At 42.1% G+C, this 26,394-nt stretch overlaps 1 protein-coding gene and 1 pseudogene across 3 annotated transcripts in view; both read right to left on the bottom strand.

Annotated features, from left to right (window-relative positions):
- Positions 1-7,282: 7,282 nt before the first annotated feature.
- On the bottom strand, positions 7,283-15,501 carry LOC115068938 (annotated as a pseudogene).
- Pias2 (protein inhibitor of activated STAT 2) overlaps positions 11,710-26,394 on the bottom strand; it is a 145,375-nt gene continuing 130,690 nt past the window's right edge. Inside the window, exons 14-15 of one of the 3 annotated variants that reach the window (XR_001872265.2) lie at positions 15,376-15,545; positions 11,710-12,150 (exon numbers count right to left, since the gene is read on the bottom strand). Coding sequence is in view for 1 of the 3 variants with exons in the window: in XM_017796313.2 (XP_017651802.1) it covers positions 15,516-15,545 (30 nt within the window). In the remaining 2 variants the exon portion in view is untranslated. Of the gene's footprint in view, positions 12,151-15,267; positions 15,546-26,394 lie in introns of those variants that run through there. The other 2 variants (XM_017796310.2, XM_017796313.2) reach the window with 2 other exon arrangements.

Below are 26,394 nucleotides of genomic sequence, written 5' to 3'. Positions count from 1 at the left end.
TTGGGCCTGTCTATAGGGGCATTTTCTTAATTGCTAATTAAGAAGGGCCCAGCCCACTGTGGGTGGTACCTTACCTGGGCAGGTGGGCCTGAGCTGTGTAAGAAAGGTAGCTGAGCAACCCAGGGAAAACATGTTAGTAAGTAGCATTCTCTATGATCTATGCTTCAGTTACTGCCCCTAGGTTCCTGCCTGAGCTTCCTTAGGTGATGGGCTGCAAGCTATACGATGAAATAAACCCTTTCCTCCCCAACTTGGGTTTGGTCAGTGTTTCATCATAGTAGTGGAAATCAAACTAAAACAATGGATAACATCTGTACAACTGACATTAGTCATCTTTATATTTTCCTTTAAGAAGAGCCTGTTTAAGTAATTTGTCTCCTTCAAGATGTCATCACTTATCTGTTGTTGTTGTTGTTGTTGTTGTTATTGTTGTTGTTTTGAGACAAGGTCTCTCTGTAGTCCCTGTTCAGGAATGACTTTTATTAATGGATATAATATGAACAAATTACTTTTAATTAACCCTAGCAAAACCATGAGTTTTTTTTTTGCAGGGGGTGCTTCTCCTTGAAAACCTCAGTTGGGTACCCTACCTAAAAGATAATGAATGAATGTAGGAAAATTAACATATCAGAGCATTGAAAGGCAGAGCCCACCTCCACTGAACACAGTGGAGGTTGGGATGGGCTGTGACCTTAGATGAATGTGAACTAGGGATGAAAACACCAGATTGTCTGTAAAGATTAAGAGTAGAGTCGAACTTGCATTTGTACTTCCCCAAAGAAGCTGGAGAAACTATTTTGAATAAATTATAGGTATAACCTTGACCCACAGACACAGTGAGAAAAACAGAATGCCAGAGATAGTTCCATCTGCACAGGGTGAGGACACAGGCAGCTCCATCTGCACATGTTAAGGGGACAAGAGAGATGCATCAGCACAGTTCTGGGAGATACAGTTCTAACAGACAGGTAAGGGAACTAGTGTCCTCTGAGTTCCAACCCACTCTTAAAAACTTAATAGTTGGGGCTGGAGAGATGGCTCAGCAGTTAAGAGCACTGACTGCTCTTGCAGAGGACCTGGGTTCTATTCCCAGGTGGCTTCGAGCCATCCTTAACTCCAGTTCCAGAGGAATCTGAAGCCCTCTTTTGACCTCCTCAGCATTGCATGACACAGGTACACTCACATACATGCAGGCAATACACTCATACATATAAAATAATAAAATATTTTAAAAAACTTAATAGTCTATTTGTTCAGGTGATTATGACATTGCCTTAATAATAAGTGCTAAACCTTGGCCTCCTGAGTGCTGGGATCAAAGGTGTGCACCACCATGCCCGGCGTAACATAATTTCTTAACATAGCTTTAGAAGTCTGGAAGTATAACTCTTCCACCTCTAGTCTTTAAGATTATCTTGGAATCACCTTATCAGTGTCTAAACTCTGAAAGGATTTTAGAATATCAATTAACAACTTCAAATCTATTAAGCTGGGCATGGTGGTGTATGCCTTTAGTCCCAGCACTGGGGAAGCAGAGGCAGGTTATCTCTGTGAAATTGAGGCCAGCTGGGGCTGCAGGGAAACCCTGTCTCAAAAAGACAAAATAAATAAATAAAAATCTTATCAGTATTAAGTCTTCCTATCTATAGGCTTAGACCATATATTCATTTATTTATATCTTTTTTAGTTTATCTCAAATGGAATCTTTATTTGGAGACAGGGTCTATTGTATCCCAGGCTAGTCTGAATTTTAGTCTGACATGTAGCCAAGGATGGCCTTGAGCTTTTGATTCTCCTGCCTCAACCTTCCAAGTGCTAGAATTACAGACATTCACAACCACATCTGATTTATATGGTGCTTGGGAACAAACCCAGGTCTTCATGTATGCCAGGAAAGCATCCTACCAACTGAGCTACAGCATCATCCACAAATAGTGCTTAATTCTTAGAATACTTTTATATTTAAAGAAAAAATATTAAGCTAAAACAGGGAACTCCCACATATCCCACACTCAGTTTCCCCAATATCAACAAGTTACATTCCTATGCTGTATTTGTCATGATTAATGAACCAGTATTAATCCACTGTTATCATCTAGAGTCCATAATCTATTCAGATTTCCTTAACATTTACCTAAAGTTCTTTTTATGTTCTAGGGTCTTATCTAAGATACATGTTGCATAGGACTGTCCTCCGACAGAAAGATGCCATCTTTCCAAGCTTGGTCGCACCTGCTTTCCTAAGATCATCACACCTGAGCTTGTTAATGCTTCATGCCCCAGCAAGGAAGGGAGGGGTACAGAGTCACAGGACTCTCTCCTGAAAGTCCAGCCACCCCTCTCAACCAACCAGTTGGCCCTAGTTGCACATGGTGTTGGAGAGGGACTATGGGTATATAAGCTGGGGAAGCCTAGGGAGGGTCCATTTTATGCAGCTGTGGGGAAGCCACCATCCATCCTTAGATGGAGACTTTCCAGTGCGGCCTTAGATGCGAATACCCATACTCCTGTAAGTAAACCCTCACCCATTGCTCTGTAAGTAAGGAAATAAACTCACTTGTTTCCCAGATTGTAGTTTGGTGAAATGATACCTTTGTCATTGGAACCAAGGGAGGAGGGGGTGGAAATTGTTTATACCCCTCAGAAGGAATTTTAGCTACAACACCTTATATTAGTCATCATATCTCCTGTAGTTTCTCCTGGCTGGGTCAGTTTCTAGACTTTCCTTGTTGGCAATGACCCTGAAAGACTAGAGGAATGCTGGGCAGGCATTCTGTAGAATGCCCTTCATTAGCACTTGTCTGATGCTTTTCTCATGATTAGATTAGAGTTACATGTTTTTACAGGAAGATTACAGGTAGAAGGTGCTGCTTTTTTTTATCATACCACACCAAAGCCACATACTATCAACATGACTAATTACTGTCGATTTTGACCTGGATCACCTGGCTGAAGCTTTCTTCTATAGAGTTGTTTTTCCTACCCTACTACACCCTTTGGAAGGAAGTCACTACGCACAAGCTCCATAAAGAGTGGAGGCTTTATGCTCCATGTCTTTCAAGATGGTATATTTACATAAATTACTTGGAATTTTGCACTGAATTGTCTCTTGTCCTCAGAGCATTGACTGATTGAAACGTGCCAATCAGCATGGACTCATTAATAAAATCTGAGTTATAATCTAATACTACTTTGATGATCTTGCTGTGAAACTTACTCTAGATTTAGCCCTGTGGGAGCTGTTAAAGGAGGATGATAGCCCTGTGTCACTTTGACATCCCTTATCATCATGCTTTTCAGTTTCATTTGTTTTAATACTCCCTTTCATTTTGTTTTGTTTCATTACCCCAGGCTGGTCTAGAACTCCTGATCCTCCTTCCTCTGCCTCCCACATATTGGATGACAGTTCAGCTCTGCCTGTCTTCCTGGCACTGAGATGTTTCAGGCTCATATATTTCCTGTCTCAGCTGTGAAATCTGCCAAAAAACCCTGGTTCCTGTAAATGGAGAAAAGTTTTTGAAACCAAAAACTCACCACTAGGTGTGCTCACCAGCACTAAGGAGCTGCTGCTTAAAAATGGCATCTTTTAGGTCGGGCATGGTGGCGCACGCCTTTAATCCCAGCACTTGGGAGGCAGAGGCAGGTGGATCTCTGTGAATCCAAGGCCAGCCATGTCTACATAGTGAGTTCCAGGACAGCTGGGGGCCACAGGGAGACCCTGTCTCAAAAAAACCAAAAAAAAAAAAAAAAAAAGGCATCTTTTAATTTTCTTTGCTTCTCAATAGTTTGTCACCAGAAGGTAGAAATGAATTTAAACATTTACTTTATATTTGTTATTGTGATTCACTACATAGTTCTAAAAGTTTACTTTTTAGGGTTTTCTACATGAACAATCATATTATCTGTATGTAACAGTTAAACTTTTCCCTTTTATGGCCCTCTTTTTTTCTAGCCTTCTTATATTTGCTAGATGTTTCAGAACTCTGAATGTTCAAGAACAGTGGCTATTATATTTTATTCATTTTTAAACAGTTCCTTATAGTTTAAAAAATATTTATTATTTTTATTTTATGTGTATACATGTATTGCCTGCATGTAGGTAAGTGCACCTGTGTCATGCAATGCCTGTGGAGGACAGAAGAGACTGTCGGATCCTTTGGAACTGGAGTTATGAACAGTTGTTAGCTGCCATGTGGGTGCTGGGATTCGAACCCAGATCTTCTGCAAGAGCAGTCAGTGTTCTTAACTGCTGTGCAATCTCTCCAGCCCCCTATTGTTATTTTATTATTAATATCTTAGAGAATGGCCACTGTGTTTCCCATTCATTATGAGACTACCTGCAGGTTCCTCACCTATATGCTTTACCAAGTTGAAGGTCTACCTACTAGTTTGCTGAGAGTATCGTGAATGAGCATCGAATTCAGTTTTGAATGAGTTTTTCAAGTGCATTGCTCAGAATCTATTAAGATGATTATATGTTTTTTCTCCTTTATTATTGTATATAATTTACTATAGTAAAATCTACCCTTTTAAGTATACAGCCCTTTGTATTTTAACAACACTAGCACCACACACACACACACACACACACACACACACACACACACACAAAACAAAAACAAAAACCCACAACTCAGGTTTTAAACCACTACAAAATTTAAGTAAGGGGGCTGGGAAAAGAGAAACCAGTCTCTAAAGTGCTTGCCACACAAGCATGAGAACCTGTTTGATTCCCAATGCTCGGGTGAAAAGCCAGGCGTGGTGGCCCATGCTTATGACACTGAGGAGGCAGAGACAGGCAGATTCCTGGGACGTAGAGGCTAGCCAGCCAAGCCTAATTGACTAGGAGTTCAAGGTCATCCTCAGCCACACAGCAAGGTCTAGGTCAGCCTGGGCTACTTGGGACCCTGTAGCCCAAGGTCTTAAAAAAAGTTCTGGTTGTGGCTCATGCCTGTAATCCTAGAACTCCAGAGACTGAAGCAGAAAAACCAAAAGTTTGAGGCAAGTTTGGATGACATGAGTTTCAGGTCAGCCTGAGATACAGTGAGACCCTGTCTGAAAAACAGCAACAACAACAAACAGCATTTTTTTAACTTAAAAAAATTTACTGGGAATTTTATACATGCATATAAGGTGCTTTGATCAAATCCACGCCCACTCCCTCCCCTCCAACTACTCCCATATCTCCCCATCACTTTTTTCTGACTTCATGTACTTTCTTTTCTTTTAAATGAGGCTTTATGCTACTCTAACATTCTGCCCTCTGAAGAAATAACCCTAAAATCTTTTAGGGATTAGATAAGAGCTCCCAAATACTTTTGACATTTTCGGTCTTTGGAACAGAGTATGTTGCTAAGAGGCCCAAGGACATTGTGTGTTCTAGCCAAGAAACTGGCTACTTTTCTTTGGGGTCTTTTGACCCAACTGCCTAATTAATTCCTACCTCCTATTTTTATCACACCATCCTCTAAAGAGGTTGCCCAAATTGCCAATAGGGAATCGGGATGCAGACCACTCTGGCTTCTTCCATGCTGTACAGGGACACAGGGTGAGACCTCCTTCAGTGGGTCTATCTAAAAGACTCCCAAATTGCATAACTCTTATATGTAGGGAAAAAAGAAAGTCCTTGACTGGTATGAATAGGGGATGTGAAGGAGAAGTAAAGGCAAGAGTAGTTAGCATTAAAAGCTCTAGACAGGGAACCAGAAAAAAGTCAGGACAGGGCAAATTTCAAATGTTCATAATCAGAATCCATTGGAAATTCTTGACAAGAGCTTGCAAAAGCATCCCTCTATTGGGCTCCTCCTCATTTTTCTTTTGTCTGCCAAGACTGGACTCAAGAGTGATGGACTCAGGATTTGTTTTCAGGTACTTTGATAGCTGAACAAACAACATTTTTTAAAAAGTGCATAATTATTGAACTTAAAAAATTTTTTCAAAGTTTTAAAAAGAGATAGGGAGGCAATATAAGAAAGTTGAAAGCCTGTTAAGGACTCTCTTCATTTCAGATTGATTCATAAGGTAACAAGCTACTAAATGAGAAGGTTGAATGGTACTTGTATGTCATATTTAACTTGATTTTGAATGGTATCAATTCAGTCTAACTTCTTAGATTGAGCTTGACGGAGCTGTAAAGTGAACAATGCTTCTAATACATGAGGTTAGGGACTTTGTTCTACAAGAAAAACAAAACAAAATGAAAAGCAATAGTTACTTGGGACTCAGCAAGTCAGTAGATATTACTTTCAAAATCTACAACTTTACATTTTACAGAAGTTAGAAGCATAATTCAAAATTTCACAAAGAAATATTAAATCAAAACCACTTTAGACGATTTAAGATCTCACCAATAAGTTCCCTTCAGGTAACCATTTTGCTCTTTGTGTCACTGTTCCATGTGACAGCCTCTCTTCTCAGTTCATTTGAAGATTGTGAATTTGCATTTCATGAAAGTTGTGTTTCTAGAAAGCGTTAGTTTCATTCCTGGGGCTATTTTTATGTTCTTTGAGCCTTTGGTTCTTATCATCTAGCTGAATACCGGACACTTCACTCATCCTTGAGTTCTGAACTTCTTGTTATAGTTTATGGATAGTCTTGACTTGATGCATCTTCATTTGGAGATTGGTTCTCCTTTCATATTCATTCTCTCTCTCTCTCTCTCTCTCTCTCTCTCTCTCTCTCTCTCTCTCTCTCTGTCTTCCTCTCTCCTCTCTTGCGACAGGGTCTCATGTAGCCCAGGCCAGTCTTAAACTCATGATGTAGCTGAGGATGACTTTGCACAATCCTTCTGCCTCTACCTCCCCAGTGCTGTGATTACAGGCATATACCACCAACTTAGTTTATGAAGTGCTGGGAATAAAACTCAGGGTCTTGTACAATGCTAGGAAAGCACTGTATTACCAACTAAGTTACATTCCCAGCCCTAACTTCCATTTCCTTGAGTAATCGCTCTAATTCACTTTCTGTCATCCCAGACCGATTAGCTTCCAGTTTGCTTTACTTGTAAACAATTCTTCATGTTCCATGATCACTTGGTCCAACTCATCTTAGTTTGCCATTAAAAGTAGTCAATGGATTTTTCTGAGTTACATGGCATAGCTTAACACTAGAAAGTTGTTCTGGTTGGTCTGTATGCTCAGTTACTCAAGCAGGCCTGGAAAGATATGGGCTGGAATGGTTTATTATCTGAAAAAATTTAATAATAAATTTGCATTCACAGAATGGCCTGCACCAACCAACTTTTCAGACTCAAAAAGAGGGTGCTCTTAACTTTGAAAAAAAGTTACTGCAGTGGCCCTCTTTTTAAACAGTGGCTTTTGCTTGCTGATTTCTTCTTTTCCTTGGAGTGTTTTGAATTTGAAACAAAGACGTTCTTTTACTGGTTTCAAGTCCAGCTTGAAGCTTAGAAGCTTTGTTTTTTTTTTGACTCATCTGATCTGTTTACTGAGCTGTTGTCAGTCTAAAATATTTTTCTAAGACCTAGAGCTGTTCAAGTTTGGCACACAGCTTCATCTGATCATTTCTCTTCCCTTTGAAGCCAAGCCTTCCGTTCTAGGCCCCTGCTCTTTTTTCACTACACTAAGTCCCATCCTCTATCTGGGCTGCTCCTCCAGAAGTCCGAGACTGGGACACACTCTACTGTAGTCTTTTTCTGCTTTATTGGTTCCAGATTTCTTTCATCTGTTTTGATCTCTAAGGTTTTACACACACACACACACACACACACACACACACACACACACACAGTGCTGTTTCTCTGGAAAGAACATTCAGGTAATCTTCAACCTGTGTTCTCCCCAGTTCTAAATGATGACTCTTTTCTTGAAAAGATGGTAAGAATAAAGTTAAGTGCTTGGCTATTTCAGTCATTAAGCATCAAGTTCTAAGTTCACAGTGTGTTGACTCAGAGGTGACTCACCTGGAGGCTTCAGACTGCTTCCTGCTATACTGTGCAGTAATTCAGAATCCGGTTGAGGAAGGAATCAATTCTGAGTAGAGTGTGGTAGTGGGTCCTTACTGACAATTAATTTGTCTGAAAAGAAAATGCAGGTGCTGGTTCTAGAAGGCTAAGTTGTTAGGTCCATGTTTACCAGATGGACTCTCTTAGTCCTGAACATATTTTCAGGTTATTATTTGCCATTCATTCCTAGTTTGGGGTAAAGTTTCTGTTCCAACATTTTGCCAATTTAAAAATTGTGTATTGGGGTTAGAGAGACTTCTCAGTGTTTAAGAGCATGTTCTGCTGTTCCGGAGGATGCCAGTTTAGTTCCCAGCACTTAAAGTGGGGTTACTCACAATTGCCTGTAACTCAGGCTCCAGGGAATCTAATGCCTTCTTCTGGCCTCTCATGTGCACCATACTCATGTGCACATACCCATACAGAGACATACACATATGCGCATAATTAAAAATGAAAACTAAGAATCTTGTTAGCTTACTTCTTACTGATTTTTATACCCATCTACAGATGGTATTTCATATTTTTTTGAGGAAAGATATTTTTGTAAATATTTTCTCCCAATTTATAGCTTGTCCTTTCATTTTTTTCCCAATGTTTATTAAAAGAGATTTATTTCAAAGTTCAATATATCTGCTTAAAACAGATATTCAAGGTATTGATCTAAGAAATCCTCATCTAATAAAAGACATGAAGATGCTCCCCACTTTGTTTTCTTCTATACATTTCATTATTCTAGGCATTACATTCAGGTCTACCATCCACTCTTAAAAGTTCCCTACAGTCCTCTTACAAATGATAGTTGACATACTTCCATGCAACTTTCAAGTGGGTGACATTTAAACTAATGTTTAGGTACAATGCCTTTTATTTTATATTTATTTATTTATTTAATTTATTTATTTATTGAGACAGAGTCTCCCTGTAGCCCCAGCTGGCCTGGCACTCACTGTGTAAACCAGGCTGGCGTCAGTCTCACAAAGATCCACCTGCCTCTGCCTCCTGAGATTACAGTTTGGGATTAAAGGTCTGTGCCACCATGCCCAGATATTTTTTAACTTTATTTTTTGTTTAATACTTTTTTCAATGTACTTTTTACTGAATTTTTGTGGATTTCATACATTTTAATCATATTTGGACCTTCCCTATCTGTACCCACTCCATTGCCCACCAAAGGATTTCGAAAATTTTGTCTTATATGTTAAAGCCTTTTGAGTCAAGTTTGTATACCCAGCTGTCTCTCGGTGTGAATTCATCCACTGCAGCCTGTTCAGCCTATCTAGTGTCACTCCCTTAAAGATCACCTAGCAGTAATCAGCTGCCAATAGTTCCTCCGCTAAGGTTGGAGCCTCTCACCCATATCCCCATTAATAGACTTTTTTTTTTTTTCTTTTTTCGGTCTTTTTGAGACAGGGTCTCCCTGTAGCCCCAGATGACCTGGAACTCACTATGTAGACCAGGCTGTCCTCGAACTCACAGAGATTCGCTTGACTCTGCCTCCCAAGTGCTGGGATTAAAGGCATGTGTCACCACGCCCAGCAAATAGATTTTTTAAAAAAAGATATTGTACTTATTTTTATTTTATGTGTATGAGTGTATTGCCTGTAGGTGTGCAAATGTGCCAGTGTCGTGAAATGCATGTGGAGGTAAAGAGGCAGCATCGGATCCCCTGGAACTAGAGTTACAGATTATTGTTAGCTGCCATGTGGGTGCTAGGAATTGAACCCAGGTTCTCTGAGAGAGCAGTTTGGAACTCACTATGCAGACCAAGCTGGCCTTGAACTCACAAAGATCCGCCTGCCTCTGCCTCCCAAGTGCTGGGATCAAAGGTGTGCACCACCATGCCCAGACCCGATTAAACTTTCAAGAGCAGTTTTAAGTTCACGGTAAAATTGATGGACCATATGTGCCCCGCTCACATGTGCACACACAGCTTCCATCAATGTCAACACTGCACCCAAGGGCTGTGTAGCTTAAAATATCCTGACATCACAGCACCCAAAGTTCGTAGTTTACATGAGGATTCACTCATCATGTTATGCATTGTATGGCTTTTGACAAATGTACAGTGCTATGTATATACATTGTCACAACATCATACAGAATAGTTTCACTGTCCTCAAAATCCTCTGACTCTGCATCTTCTTCGTTCCTTCCTCCTCACTTCTCACTTCCCCTGGCAACCTCTGATATTTTTACCATTTGTAATGTTTTGCCTGTTCCAGGATGTCATACAGTTGGAGTTGCATGGCAAGTAGCCTTTTCAGATTAACTTATTTCACTTAGCTTGCTATCTCATTAAAAACTTTATTACATTTTTCTCTCCTCTCTCTCCTCTCTCTCTCTCTCTCTCTCTCTCTCTCTCTCTCTCTCTCTCTCTCTCTCTCTAAGTGCACATGCCATGGTGCACATATGGAGATCAGAGGGACAACTTAAGGGAGTTGGCAGTTCTCTCCTTCTATCATGTGAGTCTCAGACACTGAACTTAGATCATATACTTGGCAGCAGGTGCTAAGCCATATACCAGCCGATTTCACTTTTTTCTGTGTGTGTGCATATATGCATTTGTTCTGTGGGAAAAGGTGAGAATGTGTGTGTGTGTGTGTGTGTGTATGAATGCCCACCCAGAGGTCAGAGGAGGGTGTTGAGTGACCCAAACTCAAGTCTTCATGGTTGTCCAGCAAATGTTCTTAACTACTGAACCATCTTTCCAGTCCCTTAATACTGCATTTCTTTTCAAAGCTGAATAAGGGTCATTATCTGAATACACTACGTTTACTAACCCATTCACCTTCTGAAGGATGTCTTGTTGGCTTTCAAGTCTTGTCATTGTCTCATAAAGCTGCTGTAAAAATCCATGTACAGCTTCTTGTGAGACATTTTTAGTTCATTTGTGTAAATACTAAGGATCATTGCTGCTGGATCCTATGTTAAGTGTATGTTCAGTTTTGAAAGAAACTACCAAGCCAAAAATGACTGTACCATGTTGCATTCCCATCAGCAGTGAATTAGAGTTCCTGTTGTGCCACATCCCCTCCAGCATTTGGTGTTCAGTGTTTTGAATTTGGGAGAGAGAGGGGAGAGGGGAGAGGGGAGAGGAGAGAGGAAGAGTGAAAGGAAGGGGGGAGAGAGAGAAAGAAAGAGAGAGAGAGAGAGAGAGAGAGAGAGAGAGAGAGACCATTAAGTATCAGCAGACTGGAATGTGTACACAGCAAGGAGAGTCATTGAGCAGTGAGTATGAAGACTGTGTTCACTGCATCACTGAGAAGAACTGTTTGACATTTCTAGCAAATTATCAGGCAGCAAAATAAGTATATATGTCTGTGAATGTTCAGAACTTCCTTTCAAATCATCGTTTTCTGGAGCAATGATTCAAGAAGCAAGTTTATTTGGACCACTCCTTCTATCTACTCATAGATTTTACTGGAAAAAGTGTCACCAAAGATAAAGAAAAACAAGAGGAAGAACTAGAAGCAAGGAAGGAATTTTTAGGCCACTGAGATGACTGAATAATCTAAAATTAAACTTGTTGTAATTCTATTTGACTCAAACTTTTTTAAAATCCCAACTTTGAAAAAGAAACACAAAGGGCAATAGCTTGACCATATACTGAGACACATTGTAAAGCTTTCAGTAGCGGTGTCACCCAAACCTTTTAGGGCTCTCCACTTGGGTAAAGCCAGATTCTTGATTACACAGCAAAAAAAAAAAAAAAAAAAAAAAAAAAAAAAAGAAATCAGAATGGGCCAGAATGAAGAAAAGTCAGTAAGTTTATTAAGTTGAAACAATAAGTACATGGTTTAGAGTTGTGTGCAGGCACTAGAGAAAGAGACGCTACTGCTAGGTGTTTCCACAATGGTGTTACACAGGATTCTGCGGCTTTCCAAAATATAGTCCCCAAAGGATGTAATTTACACAAAGTTTAGAGTAAGCCAACTTTAAAATTCAAAAGCCTAAAACCTAAGGGAAAATGTACATATTGATTACTTATTATTTTTTTACCACATTTTTCTCAAGGAGTTTCTTGGGGCCAGAAGGATGTCTCAGTGGTTAAGAGCACTGGCTGTTCTTGCAGAGGATCCAGGTTTAATTCCCAGCATCCACATGGTGGCTAAAAATTGTCCTTAACTTCAATTTCAAGAGATGCGACATCCTCTTCTGTATGTTTGCACACACATGGTACACTTACATACCTGCAGGCAAAACACTCATACACATAAAAATAAGTTTAAAAAAATTAATTGTAAGGTGGTTTTATAAGATGGGTTGTTCAGATTTAGGGATGAGGTGCTGAGATGATGGTTCAACTCAAGGCCATTCTAGCACTAAGTACAGCCTGTTGTTTTGTATACCCTTATTTAAGGCATCTTTAGAGATACAAGCACTATATCTATAGGTAATTTCGATTTTATCAGTGTTTAAGTTTCAAACACCCAGCCAGATTCTGGTGTGAAGGACTTCTTCCCCTCCCCATGTGTGCCCCCTTAATGTTTTCTTCCTATCTTGCTTGAAAACCATAATAATTAGCATGAAACTGGTATGTGAACTGGACTGATTATTAGTGGAACAAAACAGAATACAAATAGATCAAAACATGTACATTAATTTGTTTTAAATAAACAAAGGTAGTTTAACAAAGCAACCAAGTTCTCTAAGCCCTTTTGGCTTGAAGGCTTCTCAATTTAATAATCTTTTTTGGGAGCTGTGTGTGGTGGCACACACCTTTAATCCCAGCACTCAGGAGGCAGAGGCAGAGGCAGGTGGATCTCTATGAGTTCGAGGTCAGCCTGGCCTGACACAGCCACCAGACACTACTCTCCTGCAAACAGTGCATAAGAGTTTCAAATCCCCCCACTGTTGTTTGGGACAGGGTCTCACTATGTAGCCCAGGCTGGCCTCAAACTCAGAGATTCACCTGCTTGTGCCTCCCAAGTGCTGGCATTTGTTGTTGTTTGGGACAGGGTCTCACTATGTAGCCCAGGCTGGCCTCAAACTCACAGAGATTCACCTGCTTGTGCCTCCCAAGTGCTGGCATTTGTTGTTGTTTGGGACAGGGTCTCACTATGTAGCCCAGGCTGGCCTCAAACTCACAGAGATTCACCTGCTTGTGCCTCCCAAGTGCTGGAATTAAAGGCATGTGCCACCACACCTGGAGAATTCCAGCATTTTTTGGTGCAATACACAGCTTTACAGGAAAATACAAATTAAAATATTTAACTCAGGAAAAAGCAGTAAATCTAACTAGATGTAAATAAAAATAACTTGAAATGTACCTGAAACATCATCCCAGGGTAGGACTTCAAGTCAAGTGGCTTAATAAATTTAAGTGTGGGGGGGGTTGCTCTTAATTATGAATCTTTCTCAAATAAAGGCTGGGAAATAGTACAGCAGCAGAGTGCTTGCCTAGTATTAAGAAGGTCCTGGGTTCAATCCCCCTCACCATCACAAATGAGAAATTTGAATTTGTGGACGAGGGAGGTTCTGAAATGCCTTTACTTTCTCTACTACCCTTGGTTTTTCCTGAGCTAACCTCCCCAAACAGCACCACAATTGGCAACCAAGTGTTCAAATGCTTGAGTCCATGGGGGACATTTTTCACTCCAACTATAACAGAAGTGTATACAATTACAAGCACATTGTCTAAAAAAATGGGAATTGACCAGACATAATTGTACATGCCTTTAATCCCAGCACTCAGGAGGAAGAGGCAGGCGGATCTCTGTGAGTTCAAGGTCAACCTGGTCTACATACTGAGTTCCAGTCCAGCCAGGCTACAGAGTGAGGCCCTGTCTCCTCCTCCTCCTCTTCCTCATCATATTATCAGCAAATAATAAAAATGGAAACTGTGGATAACAAACTATCAGGATTCTCATGTTTTCCAAGCATAAACTTTAGTGGTACTACAAATAGCACGTTTATGAGTCACACAATTTTTGCCTCTCAACTATCAGCAATAAACAAATTTTGATCTACGAAATTCAGTTTTCTAGAAAACAGAATTTTTTTCTCTCTTGTAGAAAATATTACAAAATGAGGCAAGCCAACTAGTATACAATAATGTAGAATATTTAATAGCGCTATGCCAAGCAGTTTGTAAAGCCTTTTTTCTTAGGCTTTTTGCAGCATTTGCCAGTGGAGTCTATCATAACAATGTTAACAAGCAGGCTCAGCTTGTTCAAATCCTGCACATTTCAAAGTAAGGACTCACCCTTGGTCAGCTTCAAGGAGACTTCTGAGTCTTGAGACAGCCTAAGATTGTTTTGTCTGAGCCCTTGGGCTGTGCTGTATCCCTTTGACCTCTGCTGGGGCATGCCATCACTGGGATGCTGCCTGTCCCACATTACCTCAGGCACATGAAATCTTGGACACTAAGGGGCTGGAGAATCTTTCCAAGATGATGAAATCCTATGAAGTTGACAGCCTTGCTGTGAGAATGAAGTACTAAGGGAAGTAAGTTTGGACCTGTTCCTAGCCCCATGACCCTTCTCCTTTACAGGTTTTCTGCTGTATCCTTTCATGGCAATGAACCATAACCATGAGTGTAACAGCTTTGCTGGGCCTTTTCTAGTACATCAGTGAGTCTGACTGTGGTTCTGGGGACAGTTTGGATGGCCAGTCTTTCTCAGCCTTTTCACTTTTCAGCACTGAGGATTGAGCCCAGGCCTTGCCTTACACATGCCAAGCAAACACTTCCACTGATCTACATCCTCACACTTAGTGAGACAGGGTCTCACTAAGTTGCCCAGGCTGGTCTTGAACTTATGACCCATCCTCCTGCTTCAGCCTCCCAAATAGCATTACAGGCCTGTCCCACTAGGCTCTCTTTCTCACTCTTATATGTGTGGGGGTGCATGTATGCCACGTACACATGTGGAGATCAGGGGACAATTCTGTGGATCCGGTTCTTTCCTTCCACCTTTACGTGAGTTCTAGGGTTCTGAATGAAATACCACTTTTCTCATTCTCTCAGGAGAATGTTTTGAGGGCCGAGATGTCAGTGCAATGATCAAGCCAGTTGTTTGGGTAAAGTCTGAGAACACAGAATTCAGAATGAAGTGTCCTGAATTTGAGTGTGAGTTTCCTCAGCTGCTACTATGTAACACTGGGTAAGTTATTTCAACTCCCACCTCATCAATTTCTCCAGAGTAATGGAGATGACAGTGCCTATTTTTCAGAGTCACTGTGGACATTGTCTGGCACACAGTAAGGAGGCAATAAATATTAGCTATTAGACATCCAATGAAGGTTAATTCCTTTTTTTGTTTGTGGCATACATAACAGGAATTATTCTGATCAGAATCCAGCATTTATTTCAGTTAATAAACACAATTCCGCTGTACCTTTAGCCCAGTCCCAACCCAACCGTCACCCAGCGCAAGCCCACACTCAGGTAGGTGGCCCTGGGAAAGGTCACACACCTCGATCATAGCTGTTGTGGCCCTGTGGGATCCGTTACTGTACAGATCTACTCCCAGGCTTGGGAGATTGTCTTCATCTAAGTGAGAAGCATCCCCACTGTCACACTTCACAGGACCTCCAGCCATCCTTCAAAGGGGCCTCAAAGGGCTTGAGAGCAGGTCCTGGGCAGCTGGGAAGGACAGAGGTTTTTTAAACTCAGTAAGAGCTTCTCAAACCTGGTAGCCCTACACTACACATCTAGAACTTCAATGTGTCTTTCTCTGCAACCCCTACTTTATGGGGGGCGGGGGGTCTTTGAGACAGGGTCTCCCTGTAACCCCAGCTGGCCTGGAACTCACTATTTAGACTAGGCTGGCCCCAATCTCATAGAGATTGCCCTGCCTCTGCCTCCCAAACAGGGGATTAAAGGCGTGTGCCACCATGGCCAGCTGGTCCCTGTTTTTGACTGATGAAGACACTGATTCTGCTGCACAAATAAAAGCCTTGGGACCAACTGACAGTGACTAACCTTCTGGGAGCTACAACTTCCTCCAGCTTTACAGAGTCATTTCTTTCCTCACTCATTCAGGTACCTAGCAAAGGCATCCTACTTAGTGGACATTATGGTTCTCAGCCCTGACTGTCCAAGATATCCCTAGGGGAGCTTTTTAAAAACGTGACTAAGCCAGGACCTCACACTCCTGAAATTGACTGATCAGTCTAAGCTGGAGCCCAATCATGGGCTAATTTTTGAGAGCTCCCCAGACGACTGATGTACAGCCCTGGCTAGGAACCATGGGGTTAGACTTTCTGGATCTAGATGAAATGGGTATATTACAGAAAGCCTTACACTGTCCTTTGGAGCTGTTTATTAGTTACTTTTATGTTGCTGTGGTAAACACCCTAGTAAGCACCAAAAGCAACTTAAGGAAGAGTTTATTTTGGCTTACAGTTCTTGAGGGCTAGATGTGCATAATGGTGGGGAAGGCATGATGGCAGGAGCAGGAAGCTGAGGGATGGTATCTCATCCACACACAGGAAGCAGAAAGAGACTTGGAAATGGGGCAAGGCTATAAACTCTCAAAGCCTGCCCCCAGTAATGGACTCCTTCCAGCAAGGCTATACCTGTAAAAGGTTCCATAACCTCCCCCAAAAGCACCAGCAACAGGGAACCAAGTGTTCAAATACATGAACCTATGGAGGACATTTTTCATTCAAACCATAACATTCTACACCTGATTCCCTTAGAATCATGACTGTGTTATAATAAAAAATTGCACTTAGTCTAACTTTAAAAGCCCCAATTTTAACAGTCTCAACACTTCAAAGTCCAAGGTATCTTCTGAGATTCAAGGTAATCTCTTAACTGTGATCCCCCTATAAAATAAAAAACAAATTACATACTTCCACCATACAATGGCACAGAATATAGATAGTATATCAAAAGGGAGAAATGGAAGCACATTGAGGAAATTTGGGAAACAACAAACCCTGTAGCTCTATGTCCTGTATCTGGGGCATTACTTTCTGCCCCTCCAGCTTTAATGCCTGAAGAGTCCATCGCTCTTCCTGGCTCCACTATCCGTATGTAGCTCTCCTTAGCAAATATCTGACTGCTTTGGCATCTCCAATGTCTTGAGTTCTCCATTGCAACCCAGGCTTCACCTTCACAGCTTTGCACAATGGCCTCTCCGGGCCTCTTCACAGGGACTATCCTGCCACACGTTGTCTGGCTTCAGTTGCTCTCTGAAACCATGGAGGAAGAATCCTTAACTCCCTCACTCTTGTATCTTTCTTGTCTCCAAAACCAATACCACATGGACAACACTGCCAACTTCAGCTGCAGGTTGGTAAGGACCTAACCCCCTTTGACCACATTAACAAATTTTGTATACAGTTGCAATTGCTTTCTAGAAGAGGGAACTTCTTAGACCTCCTTTCACAAGTTTGAAGCTTAGTTGGATGGGGTCTTGTTCCCAGATCTCCCTTCCAACTTTGATGCAGAGTAGGAAGCTTCTCTTCAATGGTTCTAATTTCCTTAACAATTATAAACTCTTTTTTAACACATGCCCTAAGGACAACCTTAAGTTTTCTAGAGCATTTTTCCTCTCCAAGCAGCAAATTTTGTATTTCTGCCCCATTTGTTCTTTTTCATTGTAGATCTGTATATAAAGGAGTAATTAGTAATAACCATGCCACAGACTCAACATACTGTTTTGAAATTTCCTCTGCCAAAGAAATTAGTCCACATTACTTTAAATTCAGTCTCACACAAGTTCTTAGGACATAGAATTCAGCCAGATTCTTCCCCAAAATATCACATAAATGGCCATTAACTCAGATGTAAGACTTGTTCATCTCTGAAACCTTCATGAGATAGGCTCCTACTAGGAGAGCCAGGAAAGCAATGTTTACAGCATTCAACTTTTTTAAAATTTTATGTGTATGAGTGTATTGCCTACATGTGTTTAAGTACACCCATGCCATGCAATGCCCACAGAGATCAGAAGAGGGCATCAGATCCCCTAGAACTGGAGTTACAGTTGTTAGCTGACATGTGGGTGCTGGGAATCAAACCCAGATCCTCTCAGTGCTGTTAACTGCTGAGCCATTTCTCCAGCCTGTACAATGTCTTTTATATATATATATATAAAGACAGCAACATTTTTAAAAATTATTTATTTAATAACTATATAATTAGAAGAGGCACTTCATTACAACAGCATTGACATATTCAATAACAATTTCCAGAGCTAAGATGCTTCTCTTTTAAAATTGGCTGTAAATTTTTAGGTTTACAGTTGAATTAATACAGTTATACAATATTGTACTCTGTATAATCCCTATTTAAGACATAAAAATGAGGTTTTAAACTTTGAAAAAGATCTCCATTATTAAAATAGTTTCATACAGAAAAATTCATTAATACAATTGACACTAAGTTGCATATGTATTTCTAATCTCTATATATCTGATTATTACTAGTCACAGTCGGTTACTTTCTGAGCTCCTTGGCATCTGAGCATGGATATAAAGTCATCAGGTAGATTTCAATGGTAATGTTTTTCACATCTACTAATTATTAAGGAGCAAATTTTTATGCTTTGAAGAATTTTTTGTATACAACCACTTCCCAGGTAGCACCCTCCCATAGCCTCCCTCCCCTCACTAGAGCCCTTATACTCTGACATCCCTGCTACTGTCTGCTGTGTTGTCGGCAACCCCAGCCATTTCCCACTACTTGCCCTTCTGGTGAATCTAGTCAGCCTGTCTAGAGGTCTTTGTTTTAGGAGGGTCAGCTGTTCCTCATCTAGCAGCAATCCGTTGTCAATATTCCTTTGGATAAGATTGGGGCCTGGACAGCAACTTTTTAGAAAAATTTTTTATTTTATGTGTATGAGTGTATTGCCTGCATGTATGTGAGTGCACCCATGTTGTGCAATGCCATGGAGGTCAGAAGAGAGCTTCAGATTCCCCTGTAAATGGAGTTAAGGACAGTTCACAGCTGCCATGTGGGTGCTGGGAATCCAACCTAGGTCCTCTGCAAGAGCAGTCAGTACTCTTGACTGCTAAACCATTTCTCCAGCCCCACAATGTCTTAAGTTTAAATTTTTCCATATTTCTCCCCAAAATAACATGGTCTTTACAGATACAACCTTATTTCTCAGTACACCTTCTGTGTTTCTTTTCCCTTGCTGTGAATAACACTTTAACAAAAATCAACTTAAGGAAGAGTTTATTTTGGCTTATGTCTCCAGAGGGATAGGTGTCCATAATACTGGGGAAGGCATGTCAGTAGGAGCAGGAAGCCAAAAGATCATATATCAACTGCACACAGGAAGCAGAGAGAGGCTATGAACTCTCGACTGCTACCTGCAACATGCTTTCTCAAGCAAGGCTGTACCTCCTAACGGTTCCATAACCTCTCCAAACAGGGCATCAAGTGTTCAAATGCATGCACCTATGGGGGACATTTTTCACTCAAATCACAACAGGCCCACCCACACAACCTCTCAAGTCATACAGTTTGGCTAATGCTCCTGAGTGGAAAATTGCGTTGGAGTCGAAATTGATTCTCGGTGAATGATGTGCAGCTTGGGTTCCCTACAGAAGAGAGGAAAAACTTCTACCCTATAGTCCTTGTAGTTATATGATACAGCTTTTTTTTTTTTTTTTACTTTTAAGAAAAGTTAGACAAAAAGTTTTTAAAATTATCTTTAATAATCTGCACTAGTTTTTCTGTTGCTGTGATAAAAACCTGTCCAAAAATTGGTGAAGAAATGACATATTTCATCTCACAACTCCCAGGTTGGGGAATTGTAATTCCCATCACCCAGGGAAGTCAGGGCAAGACCTCGAGGGAGAAGCATGGAGGCAAGAACTAAAGCAGAAACCATGGAGGTATACTGCTTACTGGCTTGCTTCCTGGTTTCATCACAGTGTAGATGTGTACACCATTCTTTCACAGTGTAGGCCCACCTCCCAGGTACGGCACCACCTACAGTGAGCTGTGCCTCCTGAGAGACCAGGACAGGCTACTGGTGAAGCTGTAGCCTCAGCTGCAATGGAAACCCCAAGATTGAGGGGGTTATGGAGAGAATCTGTGGCTTGACACCATGTAGCAGGGTTGGAGTCCCTCTAAAAGAGGTCAAGTCATCACTGGTGAAGCCTCTGTTTCTGTCCATAATCCCTTCAATCCTATAGCTTTCATGCCACCATAGCAAGTACCCACATAGGTGACTCTTACACATTTCCAAGTTTTGCTACCAGCTTGATATACAGGCTTGGCTTCTCTGGACCATAGCTTGTGTGTGCTGATGCTGAAAAATACTTCCCAGAAGATTTTTGCCTCAATGAGGATAGTCTCTTACTAATGAAAGCTGACTTTTCAACCCCAGTAAAGCACAGGTTATACATCCACAAATTCTTTTAAAATTGATTTTCTGGCTGCAGAGAACCCAGGTTTGATTCCCAGCACCCACATGGTGGCTAACAACCATCCAAACCTCTAGTTCTAGGGAATCAACACCTTCTTGTAATCTCTTTGGGCATTGCATGACATAGGCGCACTTACACACATGCAGGCAATAAACTCATACACATAAAATAACCAGCACTTCAGGAGACAGAGGCAGGCAGATCTCTGTGAGTTCAAGGCCAGTCTGGTCTACATAGTGAGTTCCAGGTCAGCTGGAGCAACAGGAAGACCCTGTCTCAAAAAGAAGAGCATATGAATGTTTTCCCTGCATGCATGTAAGTGTATACCATGTGCATGCAATGCCCAGAAAGACCAAAAGAGGGTGTCGGAGCCCTTGGAACTGGAGTTATAGATGCTCCTTAGCTACCATGTAGGTGCTGGGAATTAAACCCAGGTTCTCTGGAAGAAAAGCAACTGTTCTTAACTTCTGAGCCATCTCTACAGCTCCAAACGTCAACAAATTCTTAACCAAAAAAACATCAAATAGTACTGATAGAGCCTTTCTGGGACTCTCAGATTTTCCCCTGAAATTTCACAAGACAGGCCATCGTCATCTTCATTTCTCTAGCATTATCTTTCAACTACTCACAGATCAGTGCATTAAGGTCTAAGCATGCAATGGCTTTCCCAGATCAAATTTCCAAATACTTCCACAATCCTCCCCAAAACCAATATTGTCAGATATGACCCCATGTACCTGGTACCAATTTCTGTTGTAGTCTGCTTTCTGTTGGAGTGATAAATGCTAACTAAAGGCAACTTGGAGAAGTCTACTCATCTCTTCAACTCCCAGGTCACAGTCCATCAATGTCAGAAATCAGAGCAGAAACTCAAGGCAGAGACTGAAGCAGAGACCATAGAGGAATGCTACTTACTGGTTCGCTCATTTATCTTTCCGACACAGCTCAGGCCTACATGCCTAGACATAGCACTGCCTATAGTAAAATATGCCCCCCAACTCACATCAATAAGCAATTAGGTAAATGCTTCACAGACATGACCACAGGCCAATCTGATGGGGAAAATTCCTTGAGAGTCCTTCTTTCTAGGCAACTCAAGTTTGTGTCAAATTGAAAAAAACCTAACCACCACAGAGTCACTACACTAATACAAACAATATATTTAATATCTGTATCAATTACTTATCTCATTGTTTTGACAAAATACCTGAAAAAAAATTAATTTAAGGAAGAAAAGGTTTTGGCTCACAGTTCTAGGGGATACAGTCCATTGTTGGGAAACCCTGCTGTTAGGGTTATAATCCTCCATGTCCGGATAGCTCTAAGGGGCTTGTTGCCAAATGAAAGAACTCCCCTTCTCAGCAGGGGGTTTCCTGCTCGCTTCCTGACTTACCTGGAAAGTACCACCAAGCACGGATGCCTAACGTTATTTGGAACATGACCTTTGGCATAGTTACCTGGGGCAAAAACTCCCCCCAGGTTTTTACTATATGATAATCAGGCATTGCTTGGTAGTCGGACGATAGGAGCCCACTCCCACATGAAAATAAAGCATACTATGAGCACCTATCAGCTGAGGCTTTGGCTACTGCCTCCACACTGTAATTTCTCTAGTTCTCCCACTGAATAAATGGAGCTGTTTCACTGAATCACTGAGTCTGGAGCTGTTTCACTGAATCACTGAGTCTGGAGCTGTCTCACTGAGTCTGGAGCTGTTTGCATCGTTGAACATGCCTCCCCAGAAGGGCTTTCTTCCATCAGTGCTCACTGGCCGTCCTGACCCCGCTCGTCGCTTCTGCTCCCCCTGTCCTCATGGACCGGTGGCCAACGACCTGGGAGGAGAGGGAGAGACCCCACAGCTGGCACCCAACGTGGGGCTCCTGGAACACGCAGTTTGTGAGTACCCCTCCCATCAGGAGGGTAACAGGTAGCTTTGCCTTTAAGCCATCCCACCCTTGAGGATCGGCAGTTTTTCCTACCACCTCCCATCAGGAGGATAACAGGCAGCTTTGCCTTTAAGCCATCCCACCCTTGAGGATTGGCAGTCTCTCCTCTTTTTCCTCGTCTTATTTTCGGTCTGAGTCTTCACGTGGGACTGTTAAAGACGAAGGAGCAATTGAGGCTTTCTGATCAGGGCTACTCCCTGATGTTAGCCAAAGGCTCTTAGCTCTTAGTCGGACCCCGACTGCCCACACGGGTGTAGACAAGACCCCCTATCTATACATCTTTCTAATGCAAAAACCCGGTAACGCAATGACCAGTTAATTACTCTTAGAGCAGTCGCTGGATCTCTTAAATTTGCGGGCAGGCTTGTACAACTGTTGGTAACTCCAGTTCAGGGGATCTGATGCCCTCTTCTGGCCTCTGAAGGCACCTGTACTCATGTGCAAATATCCACACACATACACATAATTAAAAATAATTTCTAGAGCTCTTTGTGCTGGTGCATGCTTTTAATCCCAGCGCTTGGGAGGCAGAGGCAGGTGGATCTCTGTGAGTTTGAGGCCAGCCTGGTCTACAGAGCGAGTTCCAGGCAGCTGGAGCTACAGGGAGACTCTGTCAAAAAAAAAAAAAAAAAAAAAAAAAAAAAATTCAAGGCAGCTTGTGCCATACAAATGGAAAAAAAAAAGGATTTTAAAAAGCCATTTTTTTTTTCCTCATAAACCTTTTCCTGGGGAAGGGGCTCATCAGAGGACCACCCCGTCTCTCTCTCTCTTTGCTTTATCTCAGTTATTGCCTTCGCGAGGGTCTGGATACGGTTTGCGGGCAACTGAAGCCTCTTGGTCAGGGCAACTCACTGATATTGGCCAAAGGCCCCCTGCCCTCTTTCCGGACCCTGACAGACCAACTGGGTGTAGGCAGTAACCTTTAGAACTATCATAAAAATCTGGTAACGCAGCAACCAGTTAAAAGTCACAAGGACAGTTGCCAGTCCCTTACATCTGCGGCTAGGCTTGTGCTTGTCAAAGCGTCTCAATCCCCTGTGGCAGGCTGCCTTGGGAACGCTGAACACCACTGACAACACATCCTTTCTTCTCTATAATGGGTAATTCAGCATCACGCCAAAAAACCCTCCAAATTCGCTCCCTTAGAGCCCTACTTAAATCAAGAGGACTTAAAGATTTCCCAAAAGGAAAGCTCAAAATTTTGGAATGAAGTATTTCCATTTGCACCCTGGATCCTGTCGGCAGACATTTCTGACCCAGAGGTCTGGACCAATGTTACCTATCTGGCTCGTAAAAAAGGAAATCCAGGAAAGGCACCATTTGCCCCTCTCCTTTCTCCCCATAATAGCAGCCATTCGACAATGCTTAGGAAACCCACCTAAGACTGAGGAAAACTCACTAGCACCAGGGGATAATAAAGGGGAGGGTTCAAACAATGAAAAGGACCCTAAAGATTTCCCAACAGCAGATTCGACAGCCCTAAAAAATAAAGAAAAAAATCCTGAAGATTGCCTGGTAACAGATTCAACAACTACAAAAATAAAAATTGACCAAGTCAGACAAAACCCACCCATCAACAAAAGTAAACTTTACCCCCCTCTTCCCCCCTATGAATCCGCATGGACTGATTTAACAAACACGGATGTTAAAACCCAGACTTCAAAAACTCCCGAAGACTCCCAGATAAATCCCCCTCCCCATTCACCCTGTGGCGCCACACCCCACAGCCATTGAACAGAACTGTAATCTCAGGGATAATGGGAGTTGTTGCCCCCAGAGTCTCCAGACACAATGGCCTCAGGACCCAAAAACCCCATCGGTAGAAGCTTTTCCTGTTAACCTACAAATAACAAGGCAACGTCCACTGGCTTGGTACCCACTCCTGGCAGCAGACTTAAAAGAGCTGAGCCAAGCTGTTCGTGAGGATGGGATCCATACTCCATGGACAAAATCTATACTAAAAACCTTTAATACTAACCTCCTAACCCCCCAGGACTGGAGAGATATCTGTAGATCTACCCTCCCCAGGCCATTATTTGTACAATGGGAGGCTTTATTTAGAGATGGAAACCTAATGCAGGTTAAAAGAAATGACATACATAATCAACAGCTGAGACCACAACAAGGGCAAGATCGACCACCTGGATTCATAGATTGGAATTATGACCAGCTTTTCGGCCAGGGCAATCTTTCAACAGGAATCCAGCAGGCTGTGATTCCTGCTGGCTGTTTTGAGCAGGTCCGCTTATGTGCACTACAGGCCTGGGACCGCCTAACCCCCTTGTCCACCGGGCCTGGAGAAACCTCCTCATTAACCTTCTTAAAGCAAAAACCAACTGAAACCCTCCCAGGCTTTATACTAAGAGTGCAGGCCAGTTTAGATAGAAAAATAACAGATCCTGCAGCCAAAGCAATGCTTTTAAACAGCCTTGTCTGGGAAGGGATGACCCCTGAGCACAGACAAGCATGCCAGGGACTAAAAAATGAACATTACGACAAATGGATTGTGGCCACCCATGACATTAGGACTGCCACGTACCAGGCCTCCTCCCTTGCCCAAGCCTTTGTAGTTGCAACCCAATCCAACTCAAAATGCTTTTGGAGAAACCAGACACTGGAAAGGAAATTGCCCAAAAAATGGTTCGGCTGCCACTCGACCCCCTAAAACCCTCTGTCCTCGCTGTAAAAGGGGCTTTCACTGGAAAAGAGATTGTAAATCTAAATATGACAGAGATGGCAAACCTTTGCCACCTTTAAACGCCTTCCGGGGCAACCCTCAACCCCGCTAACAAGAGGGAAGCCACAAACATTATGGGTAGCCAGTATTACAGAAAATACCCATCCAAAATTAATCATAAAAATAGACAATAAACTTTTCAAATGCCTCCTTGACACCGGGGCTGATAAAACCATCTTAAGGTGCTCTGAGGTTCCCCCACACTGGGAATTAATACCAGGACCCCAACTGATGGGAGTAGGGGCCCCCTCCTGAGCATTCACCACTAAAAATTTCTATAAATGGGAGGATCCTGATGGAGAGGTTGGCACAATAAGACCCCTGATTGCAGGTATAGCCACAAATCTCATAGGACGAGATATCCTGGAAGACCTCAATGTAGTTCTTGCCAGTGTGTCTGAAGGAGAATGCCTTAAAATAGATGGTCATATGAGGTTCCTAAAACAAAAGAACCCCAAATCCTAAAGGCCACTGTTGATTACCAGACTCCCTGCCTTGACTGGATCACAAAGGAACCAGTCTGGGTGGAACAGTGGCCATTACCCAGGGAGAAATTACTCATTTTACAACAACTTGTAGAAGAACAGTTACAGCTGGGTCACATTAGGCCCTCCAGGAACCCATGGAACACTCGTCTTTGTAATAAAGAAAAAGACAGGGGCATGGCGACTGCTACAAGACCTCAGAGCCAGAAACAAAACCATGAAAATATGGGGATCACCCCAAAGAGGCCTGCCCATGATCTCTGCTATTCCATTAATACTCCCCTATTAGTCCTAGAGATAAAAGACTGCTTTTTCTCCATCCATTTACACAATAATGATTGCCAACATTTTGCCTTCTCAGTTCCAAAAATTAACAATTCTGGGCCAGCTGATCAATATGAATGACAAGTTCTGCCACAGGATATGGCAAATAGCCCTACAATATGCCAGGAGGCCGTTGCAAATGCACTAACACCCCTTTTAAAAAAAGGCCTACAAGTTTATCATTACATGGATGACCTCTTGGTCTGGCAAGATGAGGATTCCTCTCTAGAGGACCTGAAAGGTGCTATGATAAACACCCTAGAGACAAACGGTTTTATGAGAGTCACAAATAAAATACAATCAGTTCCCCCCATTACCTTCCTGGGGACTGAAATAACGCCTAGTACTGTTAGGCCCCTTAAACCTACCCTGGATGTCCCCCATCCCCTTACCCTTAATTCCCTTTAGAGCTTTTTAGGCAACATTAATTGGCTAAGGCCCTGGCTTTCCATCCCCACAAGTCAATTACAGCCACTCTTTGATCTCTTAAAGGGAGACAAAAACCCAGCCTCCAGACAGTATCTAAACCCAGATGCCAAAAAGGCTCCCCAAATAATTAACAACCACTTCCAAAAGGCATCACTAGACAGATATGACCCCAAACTACCA

Source organism: Nannospalax galili, unplaced genomic scaffold (assembly GCF_000622305.1).
Source record: "Nannospalax galili isolate Female #2095 unplaced genomic scaffold, S.galili_v1.0 scaffold169, whole genome shotgun sequence".
NCBI classification, from domain to species: domain Eukaryota; kingdom Metazoa; phylum Chordata; class Mammalia; order Rodentia; family Spalacidae; genus Nannospalax; species Nannospalax galili.
The sequence above is the reverse complement of the archived record's forward strand: the minus strand, read 5'-3'. Positions and strand labels throughout refer to the sequence as shown.